Raw genomic sequence first — 18,615 nt, 5'->3', positions numbered from 1 at the left:
TTCCGGGCCTAAAGAAAAATTTCATTTCAGTTGCAATGTTGGAAGAATGTGGTTACAATGTGATATTCAGCAAAGGGAAAGCATTCCTAAGGCACATAGCCACGGGACATGTGAAGTGGATCGAGGTTCATGTGAAGAACCTGTACAATCTAGATATGGAAGACTGTAAGCACGAAGGAAAAGAAGGTGCAGAGTCGCGATGTTGGTGAACTATGGCATAAAAGACTTGGATATTTGTGTCATGGCGCCCTGAAGATTATGCAACAGATAACCACAGGCCTCCCCAAAGGATCACTTGAGAAAAAAGATACATGCAAAGGGTGTACCACAGGGAAGTACATGAAAGCCTCATTCCATGATCGGGACAACAGAGCACATGTCGTTCTTGAAAGGATTCAATCTGATGTCTGTGAACCTTTCTCAATAGCCTCCACTTCCAAGTACAAATATTATGTTATATTTGTAAATGACTTCTCACAGAAGTGTTGGATATTCTTCATGCAAAAGAAGGATGAGACATTCTCCAAGTTTGTAGAATTCAAATCACTGGTAGAGAAGGAAAACGAAAAGAAGGTGAAGGTTCTCAGGAGCAACAATGGAGGTGAGTATGTATCGAATGATTTTAAATTTTTTTTTGCAAAAGAAGGCATTCGATGGGAGTTGACAACACCCCAAAACCCACAATAAAATGGTGTGGCTGAGAGGAAGAATCATAGTGTTGTGGGAGCAAGGAGGGCAATGTTTCATGACCAAGGCCTACCACTGGATTTGTAGGTAGAGGCATGTAACACAGTAGTATACTTGCAGAACCAAAGTCCTCATTGAATTCCAGGAATGATTATACAGAGAAGGGTTTCTTGGGGAGAAAGTTGGATGTGTCTCACTTCACGATGTTTGGAGCATCTATTTATTTCCATGTCTCCAAAGACTTCAGGAAGAATCTTGAGCCAACAACTAAGTTGGGGGTATTTGTGGGTTACAAATAAACTCCTCACAACTACCATGTGTACCTTCCATCCCTCAGGATGATAGTTGTTCAAAGGGATGCAAATTTTGATGAGGAGAAGGCAATGAGATGTTCTCTTGAGAGGGAGCTTTAGTTGCAACTAGATCAGGATCTTTTGGCTCCAAAGGAGGAACCTTAGGAAGTTGTGGAGCAACCAAAAGTTGAGGAACAGAGGGTGGAGACAACCACTCAAGAAAAACATCTAGAGAAGGAAGGAAATGAACCAGAGAAGCTATTGCATGATGCTAGAGAGATTGTGGGAGCACCCACTTCTTAGCACAGGAAGAGAAGGTCACCAGATCAGTACACTAGCTACATGGCTCTAATGATTGATTTGGTTGAGACTAAGCCATCCTCTTTCGAGGAAGCAGTAGAGAAACCTATATGGGTCGATGCAATGGTAGAGGAATATGATTCCATTATAAAGAATAGTGTTTCGGAAGTTATCCCAAGATTAGCAAATAAATCAGTGGTGGGTTCGAGATGGATTTACAAGGTAAAGCATGCAACAGACGAAAGCATAGAGAAGTATAAGGCCAGATTTGTGGCCAAGGGATTCTCTCACGTTGAGGGAATTAACTATGAGGAAACCTTTTCACCAGTCACAAGGTATTCATACATTAGATCTATACCTGCTTTGTCACTGCAGATGGGGTCGAAGATCCACCACATGGATTTAAAGACAACATTCCTCAATGGATTTATTGAGGAAGAGATGTACATTGAGAAACTAGAAGGTTTGAGACCTTTGATCGAGAGTCCCATGTGTGCATACTCAAGCGAGCATTGTATGACCTCAAGAAAGCACCCCATGTTTGGTACACTAGGATCGACAATGATCTCACCGGTTTGGGCTTCACCAAAAGTGAAGTCGATGCAACCTTTATCCTATTTTGGTAAAAGGTGGATTGATTATTATTGTCTTACGTGTTGATGATTTTATTTTAACGGGTGATGACAAGTTGATAAGATCTTGTAAGGAGCACCTTGCAAAATAAATTGAAATGAAGGATATGGGACTCATGTGCTACTTCCATGGATTGGAAGTATGGAAAGGAGATGGGGAATTATTTGTCTCTCAAGGAAAGTATGCTAATGAGATATTAAAGAATTTTCACATGGAGAGTAGCAAACCCATTAAGACACCTCTAACAACCAGTTGGAGGAAAGAGGATGCTACTTTAGGTGACGTAATGGAGGCTACCATCTATTGGCAGCTTGTGGGTTCACTAATGTATTTGGTGAACTCACAACTAAATATGTGTTATGCATTCAACCAACTTATTCAAGTTACGGTCAGGCCAATCAAGTTTTTTGGAGGGAATCTAAGCATGTTCTAAGGTGCCTCAGAGGCACCACCTAGTTTGGACTATGGTACAGACGGAAAGAGGGAGTGAAGATGTGTGGATTCACAGATGCAAATTTGGCGGGGAGTCCATTAGACTGGAAGAGTACTTCAGGAGGAATTTTTAGTGTTGGGTTCCTAATACAGCATGAAGCAAATATCAGTGGCACTCAGCTCAGCAAAAGTAGAATAGATGGCTGCAAGTCAAGAAACATGTGAGGTGATCTAGATGAGAAAAACTCTTATGGTATTATTTAGTCAGATGATGGATCCTACTGTGATATACTTTGACAATCATAGCTACATCAAGCTCTCCGAAAATCTAGTCTTTCACGATCAATCCAAGCATATAGATATCTAGTATCACCATCTACGAGATTATGTGCAGAGATGAATAATGTTGTTTGATTACATTCCAACAGAGGAACAAGATGTATATATTTTGACAAAGGATTTTTCAAACGGAAAATTCGAGTTGCATAGAGGCAGGATTGGGGCATCTGATAATCCATTGCTTGCTAAGAGGGAGTGTTGAAAATGCAGTAAGAAAAATATCAGTTCGACTTGCCCTTGTCAAACTAGAGAAAATTCGAATTTCCATTTCAGCAGACAACCTTGATGAGTTAACTTGAGTGACATGTCTTGTCTCATCCAATTAGCTTAGATAATTCGAGATGGAATACTTGAGTTCAATTGAGAATGAATGATGATAATTTCTAGCAATCTGATTCAATTAAATTGAGTTATTTTCAATTAAACTAGTTCTAACTGTTAGAGGAACTAGTGGAAGGTCAAGTTGTGCAGTGTGATTTCATCCACACTTAGTAATCAACCAGTTAACTGATCAATCAACCCAAAATAATAGTTTCATGCATAGAATTCAAGTTACCCATTTGAGGTGGATGTTCCAAGGAATTGTACTATCAGTTGTAGGCTATTCTGAGGTGTACAGGTGGTGCATGCAGTTAGAGGATCAACCTAAAGGAACTGCACAATCTGATTGATTAATTTCCTAATTAATAAGGGCCTAATTCCTCAAGGAACATCGCAAGTAAATAGGAGCGTAGAGGGCTTGAAAATTGGCTAAGCGTTGACCAAAGTTAGTAAGTCAGGCAGAGGGATAAACTATACACTTATAGGTTGTGCTCAGGCTTGAGCAAGCATATGTATTCATCCATATTATTTTATTATTGCAATATAGATAAGGAGGGGTTTTGAGCAGTTGCTTTCCCTTAGATAAATATTTGTGTATGTGTGTTAATTCTTGATGCATGTTTATGATTTTAGCCCTTGATCATGAATTGAATTCCATAGAGCAGTAGAGAAGATTTGAGTCTTGTGTTTTTAGTAAATTACATGAGCAGTTTCATATCTACACATTAATTTCTACATGCATTTTTAATGGAATTTGATGATGAATTTAAATTACTAGAAATATTGATGAGAGAACCTAAGAATGAAATTTTTTTTCATTCAACCCAACAGGAAGAAAGCAAGAAATATCATTGGCAAACTATAGAATATGGAACAATGGTTGAAAAAGAAGCTAATGCACATGGGTGAACAACAAACTGCATGTTTTTGAACAACTGCAATGAAGAGAAGGAAGTAGTCATTTTCATGATTGATTGCAATTTTTGAGAATTTAATATTTTGCAGGTGCAGGTAAAGGTGGGAATTTAAAGGATGAAAGTCTATCTTTTATAAAGCAACCATGGATAAGGAAAAAAAACTCCTTAAACAATTTTCGAAATATGCTTGGTGATGAAGAATGGAAGATGAATAATCAAAGGGAAATAAAGACCATGAAATTTTCAAGTTTTGAACCAAGGTTACAATGGCGCAGTGTCAACATCATGGATCAATAAAAGGGTATATTGGACATAGATATTGAGTAGTTATGTATTCTGATGAGGAAATTGCCTAAGAGGAGGCATACCTAAGTGAAGAAAACATTCAACAAAGAAAATTAGTTGATTGAAGGAGAATGCATCAACAAGGAAAATGGAGCATTGTAAAATAAATTATGAACACCAGGAAGATCAATGACAACAGTAGTACATCAACAACATATGAGGAAGTTCAACATCAAAACATGGGTTTTCAAATATGATTGTGGAACTAGGAAAATGGATAGCAACAAAATAAAGTTTGGGATCTAGGGGGAGAAGAAATTATAATAGATGCACCTACAATTGAAAAATATCAGACAATAAAGGTGAAGGGTACAACCAATAGAAGTACGCACATGAACAACATTCCATGAATTTTTTTACTTAGGGAGTCTGATGCAGGAGCATTCTAGGCAACAACAATACCTAGGAGGTCTTTCTATATTTACTAAAGGGTGTGGGTTCTCTTGATCTAGTTTGAGTCAAATTAATGTAAATAAAAGATAGGAATTAGTTTTATTTATGAAATAGAGAATTAATTATATACACTTAGTTGAGAAATGACGAGATAATTTCCTCATCGACATGTAATACAATATTTACGGAGAATTCTTAAGGAGTAAGAGATTTTAGGGTTATATTTGATGAGTAGATCCATATTTAGTGGATCTTAACCAAGATTATCTCATTGTTAGATATCTTAGGAGGATTTCAGGATCTAAAAGATTTTAAGAGTTAGTTTAGGATCTGAAACCAATTTTAGTTAAGATCTATTTGTATAAACTTATGTAATCATATGAGGCATTTTAGAGTGGATGAGAGTTGTGAGAGAGTGGCCAAGGGCAAGGAATTCCCATATTGTAAATCTAGCCCATTTGAAAATATTTTTTTGTAAATAGAATTTTAGGTGTGATTTTCATAATTTGCATTTGCATTTCAAATCCGTGTTTTTTTTTGTGGTTGTGAAATTGAGGATTTTTTTTTTAGAATATTGAAGTCTAGATATCCTACCCATGTGTTCATGAAATGAGTTTTGATGTCGTATGTGAATCATTAGATGGGCATGAATATTGTATGATAGTTTTTTGATATAGTCACAAAATCATATTAATTAATTTATGTTGATTAATATTGAACACAAATAAAATGAATATACAATGACTAAATTAGTCGTTTATAATTATTATTAATGAAAGTAAATGAAATGAATATACACCACTAAATTATTCATTTATAGAATGAATATGAAACTACAAAAAACAATGACTATTGGAAATGACAAATTTGTGACCACGAATGACGACTAAAATTTGCATAAATGATTATTAGTGGCTAATTTATGGTATCTTATCTCGTGACCACCATTTTTGCCATATTTATTTGGTCATTATTTCTTTCAACTGAAGACTAAATTTTTCATGTAAATGACTATTAGTGGCTAATTTATAGTATCTTATCTCACGACCAAAATTTTGGTCATATTTCTTTGGTCATTAATTGGTTTCATCGGGTGATCATGTAGCAGTGTGTTTGGTCATTAAATGTGGAAATTATGACTAAATCAATGACTAATTCAATGACAGAATTCACGACTACATATACTACTAGACAATAAAATTGAGACATCCAATTAACAATTAAGTTAAATGCGTCCAAGTTGGTTACAAAGATAAGGTATTGTAAATTAGTCACTAATGGCCATGTGACCAAACATAGCCATTTATATGCGATTTCTAGTAGTTTTTTTTAGTCACTAATTTATGTTTTTCTACTAGCGATAACATAAACAAGAAGCTAGGAAAATTCATTGAAATCAATCATTGGATGGCATAAACATAGCACTGAATCAAGGTATTAATGATTATGATTCCAATATAGTGTTGAAGGTGGCGGGTGTGATTTCACAAAGGAGGGACGATGGAGCAGGTTAGGGTTTCGAAACCTGGGCAGAGGGCGGAACCGCGCACAGGTCTCGGTTAGGTAGAGAGGGTCAGAAGCTTTGCACAGCTGCCGACGCGGGGGGCCATCTTTCTGCAAAGTCGACTGGCAGGTGGAGGTTATTTGAGCTTTGGTATATGCATTTTGTTTTGTAAGCTTAACCTTATTACTGTTACTCTTTTCCGCCTGTTTTCCGTTTTCAACCAACAAGCCCCCGTGAAGGTTACCTACAGTGTTTTGTCGGTTGTCGTGTTACATTGGAACGGTTCGAACCATGGTTAACCCCGCCGATGTGTTAGCCCTGGACCCAGATGTAGAAGACATCCTCTCCATGTGGGGGAAGGATATCACCGCTCAGAACGTGGAACATTATTTTGGGACTTTCGAACTGCCAAGTCTGGAGGCTGTATCACAGGTGGAAACTCCTCAGTTTTTATCTCAAGGTAAGGATTCGGGCAGCGTGGTTCACAATACTGGTTCAGCGGGCGTCCCCAAACAAACAGCGAAAGAAACAGTGTCGTGTGGGGTGAATGTGGAAGGTTTGCCCACTGACCCAAAGGGCAAATCACAGATAACACGGTTTTCAGCCTCTAAGGGTTTAGAAGATATAACCCACTTAGGGCTTTCAGCAGGTTTTGAACAACCTAGGGCTCCAGGAGGTTTTACCTCGCTTACGAGGGTTACCCTACCAAGAGAACCCCAAAACCAAATAGGTTTTTCAGCAAGCGATCCCGGAGTTTCTTCAGTGGGGGGGCAGGCAGGTACTGATGGTCTGGAGACTGAGTTCTTTCCCTTTGGGAATGGCGACTCGGGTCCTTTGGGTAAATTTCCGTCACAGTTGGAGACAGAACCTCTATTGGGCACAGCACAGATAACATCTGAAAGGAATGATGGACGAGAAGGAATAAGACCGTCGGAGGAAGAGTTAAGGTATAAAGGAGCGAAAAGAAAACCGCAAAGACCCATTGGATCTCAGGCGATAGCAGGCAATCTGGTCCTTGGGATGGAGGTGTCTATGGTAGAAGCCCTAGCTGTTGCAGATTGTACCTTGGTCGGCAGAGCTAGAGGTAAGAAATATACCTCTGATTTTCTTCAAGATTGGGGTGAGAAATGCTTCGCAACAGATAGACCTTTACAGTTTGAAGCCCTAGTATTAGCAAAAGGATGGTTTAAGCTCAGATTCGAAGATAGAGAATCGGCAGATTGGGTACTTCAGCGAAATTGGCACATAGGGAACATTCCAGTTCTGCTAAAGAAATGGACCCCTCTATTTGATGCAATCAAGGAGAGAACGGATGAATTTCCTGTTTGGGTGCGTGCTCCGGGTTTACCATCCTTTCTCTGGACAGAGGAAGTCTTCAAATCTATTGGTAATAGGTTGGGGGTATACCTGGAAGCAGATATGACCTTCTTGACAACGAAAAATAGGGCAATAGCGCGCATACTAGTCATGCTCAACCCGAGCGGAGGCTTGGCACAAAAAATTAACCTTCAATTCAATGACTATGTATATGAGCAGATATTAGACTACGAATACCTGCCATTTAGATGCCATCGGTGCCACGAGTATGGGCACTTGGCAAAAGATTGTCCACAGATGAGAAGAAGGAGACATTTCCGAAGGACTACAGCTTACAGAGAAAATGCACAAGCAGATGTTCAGATGACGATGGAGCACGAAATGCCGGAGACGCAAGAACCAAAGAATTTGGAGACAGAGGAGACTGTGAAGGGTCCAGAGGACGAAGGTGAACAAATTCAGGAGGCTGCTGTGGCAAATGTCATGCATCCGGTGGTAGCTGTGGAGGAAATAGCTAAAGAAGCGGAAGCTGTGGAAGGGTTCGTCGAGAAAGACAATGCAAATCAAACCATACTCGACGAAACGGAAAAGGGTATGTGCTCAGGGACCCCTATTTCCTCTCTTATTTCTCCTGAGCATAATTCTGTAAAAATAAATATTGCATCCTCATCATATCAAGAGCAAGAAAATAATAATGTTGATAATATGGAACATATAATGTCATGCCCGAATGTGGAAACCATAGCTGAAGCCTTACCGTCTCTGGATATAAATTGTGAAGACAAATGGCCTCCCCTGTCACTCCCAGTAACTCGGCCTCCTTGCCCTTACAACCTGAGATCTTTGGGAGGGAATCATGAGGATCAGGGGTCTGTAGGTGGTTTGGGACCGATCCATTCACAGAACAGTTCCAAAAACAAACGAGGACGGAAATCAGATATGTCCAAGGCAAAACTAAAAGCTAAATTGGATGTTGCAGATGGTAAACAATATTCTATCCCGGGGGTTCTTAGAGCAGCTCACCCCCCTGAGGGTGTTATCAAATGATCCTGACATCCTGGAATTGCAGAGGTTTGGCCAGCAAACCTAAAAAACTGGCCTTGAAAGATTGGATATCTAACTCCAATTTAGATGTTATCTTTTTGCAAGAAACCCTGGGGAAGGCTTCCGAGATTGAACCTATGCTTAAATCCCTTCTGCCTGGGTGGGTTTTCATTGCTATGGATGCCTCTGGTCATTCGGGGGGCATTGCAATTGGTTACAAAGAAGGGCGGGTAAAAGTCATCAACCATTGGGGGATGAAAAATGTTATGGGCATGGAGATAATATCCCCAGACTTCACTTTCCCCATCACCTTAGTAAATATCTATGGGCCATGTCAGGGCAGGGATTCCTTCTGGGAAGATTTGATGACAAAATCTATTATGAAATCACCTTTGATGATTATGGGAGGTGATTTAAATTTTTCCATGGGTAGAGCTGAAGCTTGGGGTCCATCTGCGAGAGAAGATCCCCTTACTGATTTTTTCTACAACCTCATCACGGAGAATAATTTAATAGATCCCTCCCCGCTCAAGCTTAAGCCTACTTGGAGGAATCGAAGGATAGGAGAAGGCCGGATTGCCAAAAGAATAGACCGTTTTCTGTTAACGGAGTCATTATCTTCTAAAGCTCCTTTGATCAGACAGTGGGTTGAGGAAATAGGGAATTCGGATCATTTCCCGATTTTCTTAGACATAACTATTCCTCCTCACAAACCTCCTGCCCCTTTTAAGTTCAATCCCGCATGGCTCCAAGATTCCACTTTCTGCAATCTGTTTAAAGAAACTTGGATTCACCCTGATCACAATGCAGGCGAGGATAAAAGTTTTTTGTTCATGGAGAATTTAAAAAGACTGAAGAAAGCCACAATTTCATGGGCAAAGGACAGAAAATTGAAACAAAATGCGGAGATGATCAGTATAAGGGAGGAGCTGAAGCAGATGGAGAGTATGGAGTCAGATGGATACTCCTCACAAGTCTCAAAGGACAGAATCCTTCACTTGGAGAAGCAGCAAAATAAAATTCTTTTGGAAAGGGAAGAAGAGTGGAGGATCAAGAGTAGGGCAACTTGGCTAAAATCTGGGGATGAGAACACTAGGTTTTTCCATAATTTTGCAAAAGGAAGGAAATCTTTAAATACTATCTGGCGCCTTAAAGATGAAGAAGGGAGAGAAGTCAGCTCCTTCCCAGAGCTTTCTGGTTTGGGAAAAAGACATTTTCAAAATATTTTTGCAGACCAGGGAGAGGCTACTATTGCAGAAGTCTTTAGAACTGTGCAAAGTTTTCCTAGATTCATTGAGGAAGATGAAGCAGAAGACCTTACAATTCCGGTTACTAAGGAGGAGATTGAAACAGCTATGAAGCTCATGGGCAAAGACAAAAGCCCAGGCCCTGATGGCTGGACTATAGAACTGTTTCTCCATTTTTTTGAACAAATTGGAGCTGAGTTAACTGAAGTAGTTGAAGAATCTAGGCTGAAAGGAGTTGTCTATAGACCTTTTAACTCAACATTTATTGCTCTCATTCCCAAGAAGGATGAGCCGGAAAGTTTTGAAGACTTTAGACCAATTTCTTTGTGTAACTGCATTTACAAGATTATTTCAAAGGTTATTGCTCTCAGAATTGCACCAATCCTGTCAAGAAATATATCAATGGAACAATTTGGGTTCCTGGATGGAAGACAGATCCATGAAGCCATAGGAGTAGCCCAGGAGGTTATCCATAGTGTCAAAATGAAGAAAAAGAAGGGAGCTGTTCTCAAAATCGACCTATCCAAAGCATATGATAGGATCAGCTGGCTCTACCTAAGGATGCTGCTAACACATGTGGGTTTCAGCTATCCTTTTGTCAGCTGGATCATGGGGTGCATCACAAATGTCAGCTTTGCAGTACTGGTCAATGGAGCAGCCTCCTCTTTCTTTAACAGCCAGAGAGGCCTCAGACAAGGGTGTCCATTATCCCCTCTCCTGTTCCTCCTTGTGGCAGAAGGGCTCAGTAGACTGATTCACAAAGCCAGAAGAGAGGAGAAGGTAAAAGGTATCGAGGTAGCAATCAATCTCTACATCACTCACCTTCTTTTCGTTGATGATATCTTGATTTTCACCAATGGTAATTGCAGTGAACTAAAGGAGTTAAAATGCATTTTTGATCTTTTTCTAAAAGCAACTGGAATGCAGATTAATTCTGGGAAATCACAAGCTTGTATGGCAGATTTTGAAAGAAGGGAAAGAAATCAAATGGCTGATCTTTTTCCTTTCCCCAGTCAACCTCTGGAAGTTCCCTTCAAATATCTGGGTTTTTGGTTAAAGCCTGCTGCATACAAAAAAGAAGATTGGAACTGGCTCATAGCAAAGATAGAATCCAGAATATCACACTGGAGCTTTAGATGGTTGTCCAGAGCTGGTAGGTTGACCCTTATTAAATCAGTCTTGTTAGCCATCCCAGTTTACTGGGCCGCACTAACCTGGATTCCTAAAGGAGTAATGGAGAAAATCAGAAGAATCTGTTGCAGATTCCTATGGGCAGGAACAAAGGAATCCTCGGGTTTACCCTGGGTGGCTTGGGACAAAGTGGCCAGACCAAAAGAATGGGGAGGGTGGGGGATAAAAAGACTCCCTGAGTTCAGCAATTCATTAGCAGCAAAATCAGGATGGAGGCTAATAACCATGGAAAACCTGTGGACAAGGGTGGTGAAAAGGAAGTACATTGACCCAATGCCTTTGGAAGAATGGATCCGGAGTCAAAATAAGAAGGTAAAAAATTCTTCAGCAATCTGGAAGGCCACGGTGGATGCCTTCTCAGTGATCGAGCAAGGTTTAGCATGGAAAGTGGGAGATGGTAGACAGATCAGGATTGGCAGAGACCCATGGGTTGGATGCAATGAAGCTTTTGCTTTATCCCCAGGGCTTCTTCGACACCTTGATTCTAAAGGTATTATATCATTAAATCAGGTGGAAAGAGTTGGACAGTCTACTATCTGGGGACAGGCTTGGAAGGATGATGAAGAATTAGGGTTAAATGTTAGATGGAAGAACGAATGGGAGGGGTTCATCAAAGAACTACAACGATCCAATGTCAGGATAAAAGATGAACCTGATTGCTTGATGTGGGCACAAAGCAAATCTGGGGGGTATACCCCAAAAGATGGATATTCTTTTCTAATGGGAAAGAAAGGATGGGGAGCTCCGGAATGGTGGGCCAAAGATATATGGAAACTCAAATGCCCTGCCAAGTCCAGGCTCTTTCTCTGGTGCATTTTAAAAAGGAAGGTCCCAACATGGGAAACATTGCAGACAAGGTTTTTAGCTGGGCCAGGGCGATGCCCTTTGTGCAAATCTGATGAGGAAACCATCAATCATCTTTTCACCACCTGTGTTTTCTCAAGGAAGATATGGGAGGAGGTCACTGGTTTTCTCAAGGTTAAAGCTCAGTGGGGGCATGACCCCTTGGATGCTGCTTGGAGGAAATGGTGGCAAACCTATCCGGAAGGGAATTTGAGGAACTTGCCCCTTATTTTCTGCTGGGGTGTATGGCTTGCTAGAAACAAGAGTCTGTTCCAAGATAAGGATACACCTTCTTCTGTTATTGCCACTAATATCACAGCCATATATTCTGCCTTGCCTCCACCTGAGGACAAAAAATCCAAAACAAAACAAAAACATATCAATATTCAGGAGGGCATTCCTTGTGGCTTCTTTGATGGGGCTTCCCAAAACAACAGGGCTGGAGCAGGCCTGTGCATACACATAAATTCGGAACATTCTTTAAAAGCTTCTGTTGGGTTGGGTACAGGCACAAATAACTATGCTGAACTATCGGCCTTACGATACCTTTTATGCTGGCTCCATCACAGAAACATCAACTCTATTCAGATTTTTGGGGATTCACTAAATGTCATAAACTGGGTCAATGGAATTGCATCTTGTCAAAATCAGATTTTGAAGACAATTGTAGAAGAAATTTACTATCTGAAGACATTTTTTAACAGGTTTTCAATATGCCATATCTACAGGGACAGGAATGAGGAAGCAGATCAGCTATCTAAGGCTGGTCTTCAACAGGATCCGGGCAGCTGGGCAATAGAAGAGACCAGACAGGGGCAGTCTTACAGAACAGATCAGCCTCCATATGCTCAGCATTTTTGACCACAGTTTTTTTTTCTCCTTTTTTGACAGCACTTTTCTCAGATATATTTCTACAGTTTAGGTTTTGTATATAATTTCCTTACTAGTCTTTTTATCCAGCTTATAGATTACAGCTTACAGACTCTTATTATTATTTTTGTTATATTTCCACATGGTTTCAGACATATTATTTTGGTTGTATGGGGTTGTTTATCCTTCGTCGAAGGAGGCCCCAGGTTTCATTATGTTATTTTGAGTTGTGACTATGCATCCTCCCGGGAGGAAGACTATAACAGGTTCTTAAAACAGCAGAACAGCTCCCTGATGGTTGAGCAGATTGTGAACAGTTGAGCCAACAGTATGGCTTAAGAACAATATGTATAAAAACTTTTTATAGTATCTTAATAAAAAGTTTTGCTTTTTTCCTCGGAAAAAAAAATAGTGTTGAAGGTGGCATACTATAGTCTTCCCAAAATAATTGCACTCTTATATTGGAAGGTTCCATAGTATCAAAGAGTCATTTAGTTTACTATTAAGGAATGACCAATTTTCTCCACCATGGACATAAAAATTGAGAAGGAAGAGTGGCTTACGATTCATGTCAACACCATTGTGGCCATTGGATAGGTGCCATTAAGGCACTATGATGGATTATTCAATAAGAATTACTTTTATCATAAACAAATTATTATGAAGCCAAGATGATCCTGATAGTGATGATGCATGCATAATAAGTTGATTCTTGATGTTGTTGAATTTTTTTATGGGGAATAAATATAAGAAAATATATATTAATAATGGGTTCTATAGAGAGTTTGTAGACCCTAGTAGAAAGAAGAGAACTATTAACAAAGTAGACATTTCATAAAATTAATAGTATATTGTGGTTCTAAATAAGGCAAGATTTTGTGAAGGTTATTGTATTGGAGTAGAAGATGAATCACACATTGTAATTTGACTATTTTCACATTGTCATAGAGCCCCTTTGTGACACCATGGACAACATCGTTAGTACTCCTATTAAGGAAAATATATTTTTACTTGAGGACGTTGAGTTTGGGATATTTAATAAACTCGATAGTGGGAAAGATACAGAGATTGAAGGATACCAAGCTGAAATATTAAAGATAGGAAGATCTATCATCATTCCTAATCTCCACAAGCTTCTCAAATTGGTTGTAAAGCATGGCTTCCCTAAGCCTTGAACGCAAAGCCTTATTGTGCCTATCTTTAAAAATGGGGATAAAATTGTTCCCTCTAACTACATGACCATTATGATTAGGCACATCTTAGACAAGCTTTATTGTCTCATTTTGGATAAGAATATTAGTCATTGGCTTGAAAGCCATGGTAAAAGAGCTAAAGGGTAAGCTAGTTTTAGGAGATACCACTATCACTCTCAAGATCTTTGTTGAGGAATCTCACAATAGTAAAGTCTATCTCTTTTGTTGCTTTGTGGACTTTAGAAATGAATTTGACACTGTTCCTCGGGATAAGATTTGGAAAATACTTGATGATATAATGATTCCTTTTGAGTTGAAGGTTGTTGTGATTCGCCTCTACGAGATGATTGTTTCCAAGCTTAAGACCAGGGAAGGGTGGTCTAAAGATATTAAATGCAACGTTGGGGTTAATCAAGGGCGTCCCCTTTCCCCTACCCTTTTTGGTATTTACATCGATAAGCTAGAGGAGTGTTTGGAAATCGTGGGGTGCAAGGGGACCGAGTTTGTTGGTATTATCATTACTCTTCTCCTCTATGTCAATGATATCGTTCTTCTTGCTAGAAGCCATGAGGAGATGGACAAGAAACTTAAGACTCTTCATGACTATTGCTCCAAGATGGGTATGGTGGTTCTACCGACAAGACTAAAATCATGATAATTAAATCCAAAAAGATCAACCATAGAGATTTCGTATATGTTAACAATTGCTTGGAGCAGGTCTGTTCTTATAAATATTTGGGTATTGACATTCCTTATTAACTCAACTAGAATTACAACACTATGAAAATTATTATTAGAGGTTGGAAACCTTATTATGAGCCTGAAAATAATTGTAAGGTTTTCGATCTTTGTATTTGGAGTAAAAAAAAGGTCCTCTTTGAGACCCTCATCACCCCTGTTGTCCTATACAGTTGTGAAGTATGGGGTTGCAGTATATCCAGAGAGTCATAGAGAAAGATTAAGATGATTCAAAATCAATTCATAACCTACAATCTCAAGATCAAGGGAAATACCCCTATCCTATCCTCCTCATCAAAGTTGGCCTCTCCCTATTGAAAGCAGAGTTATGTTTAAGTATCTAATGTATAAGAAGAAGGTTTACAAGATGGAATCTAAGAGGCTTCCTAAAATTGCTTGTAACGTTAGTCAAAACCCACACCTTTTCCTCAAGCGTGGGTGACATAAGGATGCCCAGTCTTGGCTCAACCATTGGGGGATAAATGAGGAGATCATCCTGGGAAGAAAGGATAGTGTCAAAGATACCATCAGCTCCAAGTCTAAGGATAAGTTATGGGATGATAATGAGTTGGAGGGTAAAATTAAGCTAAGATACTATAAGGAGGTGATCAACCCCACCCTTGAGAACCAGAATTATCTTTTTGTATTGACCAACTCGAAGAAAAATATTAACATTGCTAGGATTATAACTAATTATCTTGAGCTTTGGAGTAAAACTAGGCGATGGTCTACTCCCAAGACACCTTGGGCAGATAGAATTTGTCATCTTTATGATATTAAGAGGGTGGAGGATGAAAAGCGCTTTCTTTTAGATTGTCTGGCTCTTACTCACATCCGCTCTCATTTCCCTAACATCTGTCACACTTCCAATCTTCTTGACTTGTTAAGTCAACCCAACTATAGTGATCTTGGGGTAGTTCTTTCCCTTATTTTTTAGCATAGAAATGAGATTCTAAAGAATTACAATTAGATCTTCCTCTTCTTAAAGTTCGGTAAACCGCATTGGTCTTAGTGCACCACCAACACCGCCATTACCAATTCAAGAGAAAAACAAGAAAATCATTTCAAACTAAAATTTTTTCACCTTAATATATATATATATATATATTATAAAGATTTAAAGTGACAAAATCTTAATTTGAGATGACTTTCTTGTTTTTATGTTGAATTATATATATATATATATATATATATATATATATATATATATAATAACAAATTTTTAAATGATATGGAGTTTTGTTAATACTATAGTTTTGAAATTAAGAGTAATATTTATTCGATACTAAAATTATTTACTCAAGTAAAGGTGTAAAGGTTAATGTGGTCCTTTTTAATAAGTTAAAGAGCGAGCCTAGTTTATATTAAACATTATTTTCACAAATATTATAACTTAAATATTTATAAAATTAATATTTCTTAAATCACATGTAATTATACTTAAATGATTATAAAATTAATATTTCTTAAATCACAAGTAAGTTTACAAATTATATATATAGATAGAGATATATGGCATAATAATTAATAATTTTAATAATATTTATTTATATATTATTTTATTTATCGAAAATTTTACCATTTATCTTTATAACAATAATTATAATTAAAAATTAAATTATTTAATTTTATATAATTTCATGTTAATAATAAAAAATCAAATTATTTATTAAAATTCTAATTATTATTAAAATAATAAATTTAATATAAAATATATAATATTTTGTTATAAATAAAATAAATTCAAAACTTAATTTTAATTAAAATTATATTTACATAATACATAACTTTTATTTAATAAATAAAAATTATTGTTACACGAAGTATAAAAATATTGACTATAATTAAAATAAAGATAACAAAATTTAGCCATAAATATAATCCAGCCAGAGCTAAATCATTCACGCCCTATCAGCAAGTATATTGGAAATACATTAACTCTGTAGGGTACATTGGAAATACATATTATCCCCAAAGTGTGGAGTACATCGTAGATACATAGAATCTGAATCCGATTATTAGAATTTCCACTCAGCTCGGACTCCAGCCAGGGTCGCATTAAGCAACAATGCAGAAGCAAGAATGTAGTGTCCACAGGTACCATACCACCACATCGGCTTTACATGTTGTGGTGAATCTTGGCTTAATGCATCTGCACAGTTGTTTCTGATTGAAGTGGAGGTTAACCATTTCACAAGAACTAGAAATTGCAGAGTACTATATATCCATCTGCCGAAACCTTTTATACCCAGAACTCTTCCAATTGTGATGCACACTACGATGTACAGTAATTGTAAACCAATGATTCCACAAAACAAAAATATATTTGCCCAATCAATGCGTACCCTACAATGAAAACTAATAATTTTCCATCGAAATCTAATAATTTCGAATGGAATGGATCGCCTAAAATAGGGCAGCCTTCTGATTTGCAAATATAATTTCAAATCAAAGCCATCCATTGCCAAAGCAATAGAAATGGCTACCATTATCACAATAATTCTACCTTCAGAGGGTGCGGTAGACTGAATATGATACCATTTGTGAGCGCCTCCTTCCTTTGCAACCAACACCATCCAACCAATACAGCAAATGCAGACCGAACAAATCCGTAAAGAGTAAACTATACAAAATTGAAAAGCAGGTCTAAAGAACAACACTTGGCATACATTGGTGTTATTGGCATTAGACTTCACGCGGGCTCTGGTTAGATCCTCAAGCGGGGAAATCTGACGACTAAAAGAAAGAAAACTTGAAACTGACCGGGTCGCGAGCATAACACTGGAGAAACCATCCACCTTGAGCAAGAAAGTTAGCACAAACATGATTAATGGATGTGCCAGATATGGCACTATTGCTAAGGAAGCAAGGCTGTATGTTTCGTCTGCATCGCATTCTCCATTCCCGTTCTTGTAGTTTTCGAGGGCAGAAGAAGCGTTGGTTCCACCTTCTCTGAATACAACTCCTCTGAATTCTCTTTTTTGAGGCTCGAATATTCTGATCAGCTCATTTGTCCACTCATCATCGTTCGCTGAAAGCAGTGGAATGCAGATGCAAGCACTCACTTTATGGATGGATTTAAGATCAAGTATTTCACAGACCGCAGCAGGGGATTCCAGGTTGGGGTCACCCTCTTTCAATGTATCATTTTCCACACGCAACAGCCCCTGGTTGCAGCCATGGCAGCCCTTACTCAGGCAGCACAGAGATGGGATTAGGCAGTGGGAATCGGGCAATTTTTTCAGCGTTCCAGGCAGCCTACGAGCAAGCATCATTGTGATGTCTTCCATTGTTTTGAATACAATGCAACCGCATCTGCCATCCCGATTTTCTGTGCAGCTACATTTACGGAAATCTTCAGTGGATGCTCCACATTGTAAATGGTGGCATGGCTGAAAGATGGAGTGCACATCAGATGCAATGGAGGTACTAGTCATGAATTTTCTCGCCCCCGAAGTAGCTGGATAATGGAATGACAACATTACAACGGAACATTCCTGTAGATTTTCCCCACACGTAGTCATTACTTTCAAGCCATTTATGTTCCTCTTCTTCACATTTCTAATGAAGGTCACTCTCTTCTTAGCAAAGGTTTCATAGAAATGTTTGTCTCGTAAAATGAATGCAAAGAAAACCGCTAGATTGGCTAAGCATGTCAGTCCTACATCTGGAAAATTAACAGCACTTGTAAAAGCTTCACCAACCTGTCCAAATGCAAGACCGCATAGCCATCCCAACCAGCAAACTATTATGATAATGAAGGAGGTTATAATATATCGGCTTTCCCTCAATAGATCCATCGTTACATGAAATTCAAATCCAAGATTCCCAAACTGTATGAACCAAAACAACTGGTACTACTTAACTCTAGCTTCTTATGGTGCCAGCAAATTTCAATGGCAAAGTTGTTTCGATACAGACTGCCAATGCATTTCCCTTTATGGCGGTCGGGAGGGTGAAAGATTCCAACCTCCCGAAAAGCATCATAAAAATGGAATTATTAAATTG

General features: G+C 38.5%; 1 protein-coding gene across 1 annotated transcript; it reads left to right on the top strand.

Moving 5' to 3' along the window:
• Positions 1–8,524: 8,524 nt before the first annotated feature.
• Positions 8,525–12,667, top strand: LOC149254141 (uncharacterized). Its single transcript, XM_089454699.1, has 2 exons — positions 8,525–10,129; positions 10,700–12,667. Exons 1-2 carry the CDS (start codon positions 8,525–8,527, stop codon positions 12,665–12,667), a joined length of 3,573 nt encoding a protein of 1,190 aa, XP_089310825.1.
• The last annotated feature ends 5,948 nt before the right edge of the window (positions 12,668–18,615 follow it).

Source organism: Pinus tabuliformis, chromosome 7 (genome assembly GCF_031772625.1).
Source record: "Pinus tabuliformis cultivar Carrire ecotype Pingquan chromosome 7, CPIR1, whole genome shotgun sequence".
Lineage (NCBI taxonomy): Eukaryota > Viridiplantae > Streptophyta > Pinopsida > Pinales > Pinaceae > Pinus > Pinus tabuliformis.
The sequence above is the reverse complement of the archived record's forward strand: the minus strand, read 5'-3'. Positions and strand labels throughout refer to the sequence as shown.